The 2,916-nt window shown below is 46.1% G+C and overlaps 1 protein-coding gene across 1 annotated transcript in view; it reads right to left on the bottom strand.

Moving 5' to 3' along the window:
- Window positions 1-199, bottom strand: part of KCTD12 (potassium channel tetramerization domain containing 12) — a 1,373-nt gene extending 1,174 nt beyond the window's left edge. The window contains exon 1 of the mRNA XM_026044522.1: window positions 104-199. Within this exon, the coding sequence (XP_025900307.1) occupies window positions 104-199 (96 nt within the window). The remainder of the gene's footprint in view (window positions 1-103) is intronic.
- Window positions 200-2,916: the final 2,717 nt, after the last annotated feature.

Below are 2,916 nucleotides of genomic sequence, written 5' to 3' on the forward strand. Positions count from 1 at the left end.
TGGGGGTCCCCGCGGCGCGCGTGGGCAGCGGCCCCCGCGCCGTGTGGGTCGCGCTAAGCGGCAGCATCRGGGGCTGTTTGGGGGGTTCCGGAGCCCCCGTTACATGCGGCGGTTCTGGGTCAGGCTGCTGCTCGAGCTTCATGTGGCGAGCAGCAAAGGGATGCGGATCTGCCGCATCCCGCGCACTCCTGCCGGGCATCCCTGCTCCCTGGAGGGACCGGCTGGAAGGGTGTTGCAAGAGAGCTGGGTTGCAATGTGCAGTGCGCTCTGAAATACCCCGCTGCAAAGAACCCGGCACGTTTGTCCAAGAAGTGCGAGGTGGAGGATGGGGAAATGGCCAGCGGGAGGGAAGGAAATGCACTTGGGTTCTCCAAAAGCAAAGGAAGTTTGCCCAAGAGGAGAAGTCTGCCCAAGAAGAGAGGAAGTGAGAAACAAAACTTTGCAAAAAGGTGTGGGTGACAAGGAGAAAGCTGGGGCAAGATGCTGTGAAGACGCTGTGCTCTAAGGAAGCAGTCAGGAAGTTACAGGAGTTTAATGTGGACAAAACTAAGGGAGCGAAGGTGGCAAAGAAAATGTGGAACATCACCTCCCATGGGGAAAAGCAAGTTGACAGACCTCTGGCTGTCCTGGATTTCCATTTGTGGGAGCAAAATGGCAAACTAAGTTAATGTGATACTTTGTTGATGTTTTGTAGAAAAAAAACTTGTTTTTCTCTCTTTTTTTTTCCTTTTCTTTTTGAGAGAGGTGTAGGAGGGAGGTTGCGCTGTCTTTGGAAGAACCAGAAGAAGCAAAAGAAMTCGGAATCAAAATTATAAGCTACATAACCACATAGCCTTATGAGCATATAATGARCTTGTCATCATAGAGAAAGGAGAAATTAACGTGACGTATCCACCAACACATGTGGAATTGTGGAATTGCAGATTTATTTCCTTGCACTTTCTCAGGCTCAGCYGTCCAGGCTCAAAGCACAAGGGCTTTTCACATGGGGGGCTGCAGGTAGCAGCTTCATGGAGTTGCTCCTGCCTCTCTGTGTCTTCATCCAGCTTCACCCCCACCAACCCCACTCCGGACCACACTTRGCAGAAGGCACCTCAGAGCCTCCCACGGGCTCATGTTTTAAACCCTGCTTTCCCAACGTGGGCTCCCCGCTGAGCGCGCTGTGATTAAGCCCTGCACCCAGAAGATGAGATCACGCAKCGCCGGTGGGGTCAGTTATTCATAGCAGGGCCTGCAGTGAAAGGTTTCAGATACGCCAGCAGGCACGTCTTAAAAATATTTATGTTTTAAAGGTGGGGTGTTTAACTCATCTGTTAGTGAAACCTCATTTCCCTGTTACCAAGTGAGCAGTAATGYAGGTTAACAAAAGCACAGCAGTAATTTGCTTACCACTCCAGCCCCTCCTTGCTGTATCACATCATGCCCAAAGCCGAGCATGTCACCTGTAACAGGCACTTACCTGGACACTGCCCCAGGAGGCTTCTTTCAGGGGCATGAACCCATCGATCCCGCTGCAGTGTCCTGTGTCCCCAAGCACAAGCTGCCCCCTGGCTCCCCGTCAGAAAGGAGGCAAGGAGGGTGCTGTCCATGCAGCCTCTCCATACAGTCCTGGGCAAGGACCCAGCTTGTGGAGTTTGCCTGTGAGACAACTATCATTTGTGGACTTAAAAACATGCCCAGCGCTGACATTTCTGGTACTATAAGGTCAGCTTCGATGCAACCCCTTTCCAGAAGAGCTTCTCCAGGCATAACAAACCTGCTTTATGCAAGTGGGGATGCTTTGGCTATAGTTATTAAAACCTTTTCTTTAACTTCATTTTTCTTCCCATTTTCAGCATTTTTTCTTCATTTCCTATCACTTCCCTCCCCATCCCCCCTCTTTTTTCTTTCCCCATATGTCTACACTTTTCTCCAATGAAGAGAAATGGGTTTTATCGAAGGAAATTAAAATGGATAAATATATCAACTCTTCTTACTTATGTGTCAGTCACTGGGTTGCATAACAGAGTGTTTTATTCTCATTTTGTGTGGGAGACAGTGAAATATTAGTATGTGTCGCATTCAAGGGTGCCACAGAGAGCCTTGTTAGGCATGTAGCCCCCATCAGGAGAGTTGGCCATGATCTCCAGGACAGGCAGGGCTTTAGGACAATAAACATGTAGTTGAATTTCTCCTTGTGATCGCTGAGTAATAACTACCTCAGGTAAGACATACATATTTTAGTGTTTGCTCTTAGCTGCATAGCAGCACTAGCTATGCATTGAATGTGTGCTGCCTTAATCTGATAGGACCCAACAGCTCTTTATATATAAATATATATGTATATTTTGACAAATGATTATGTTATTTGTCTCTTTTTTTTTGAAGGCAAGTATTGTCTTTGCTGTTTGAGCATTTAGAYAGGTGTTTCCTGCTCGTTTCCCACTAAAACTAGTCTGGGGTGAAGAACAAGCCTGCATTTTGCATTTCAGGTAGCAAACCCATGGGTTGCTGGATGCAGATTTGTTCACTCAGGGCAGTTTCCTTCATAGAGCAGATTCACAAAACCGTAGAGGAAGGATAACACCTAGTGGGAGTAACCTGCATTGCAATTAGTAAATGTAAAGGGTTCCAAAACATTTCTGGCGTTACCTAAGATACGTAATAAAGACAAAAACGTGTTTCAGTCATAACAATAGCTGTAAACTATTGTGTTACTGTATTGAACCTCTTCCAGAGAAACAACAAAGCATTTCACCCCTATTCTAAACTAAAGCAGAGTTGAGCATTTATTACATCTTCAAGTCTRTGTTGAGCAAAATGCAATTACTTTGATTTGAAAAGTCTAATTAAAGGAATTTTTCCAATGTTTAATGCTGAAATCAGTAAAATATTTATCTTCCTGTGTACAATGCAAGGAAAGGARTGAATATAAGC

This window comes from Nothoprocta perdicaria, unplaced genomic scaffold, assembly GCF_003342845.1.
Source record: "Nothoprocta perdicaria isolate Ctin4 unplaced genomic scaffold, notPer1 scaffold_37, whole genome shotgun sequence".
NCBI lineage: Eukaryota > Metazoa > Chordata > Aves > Tinamiformes > Tinamidae > Nothoprocta > Nothoprocta perdicaria.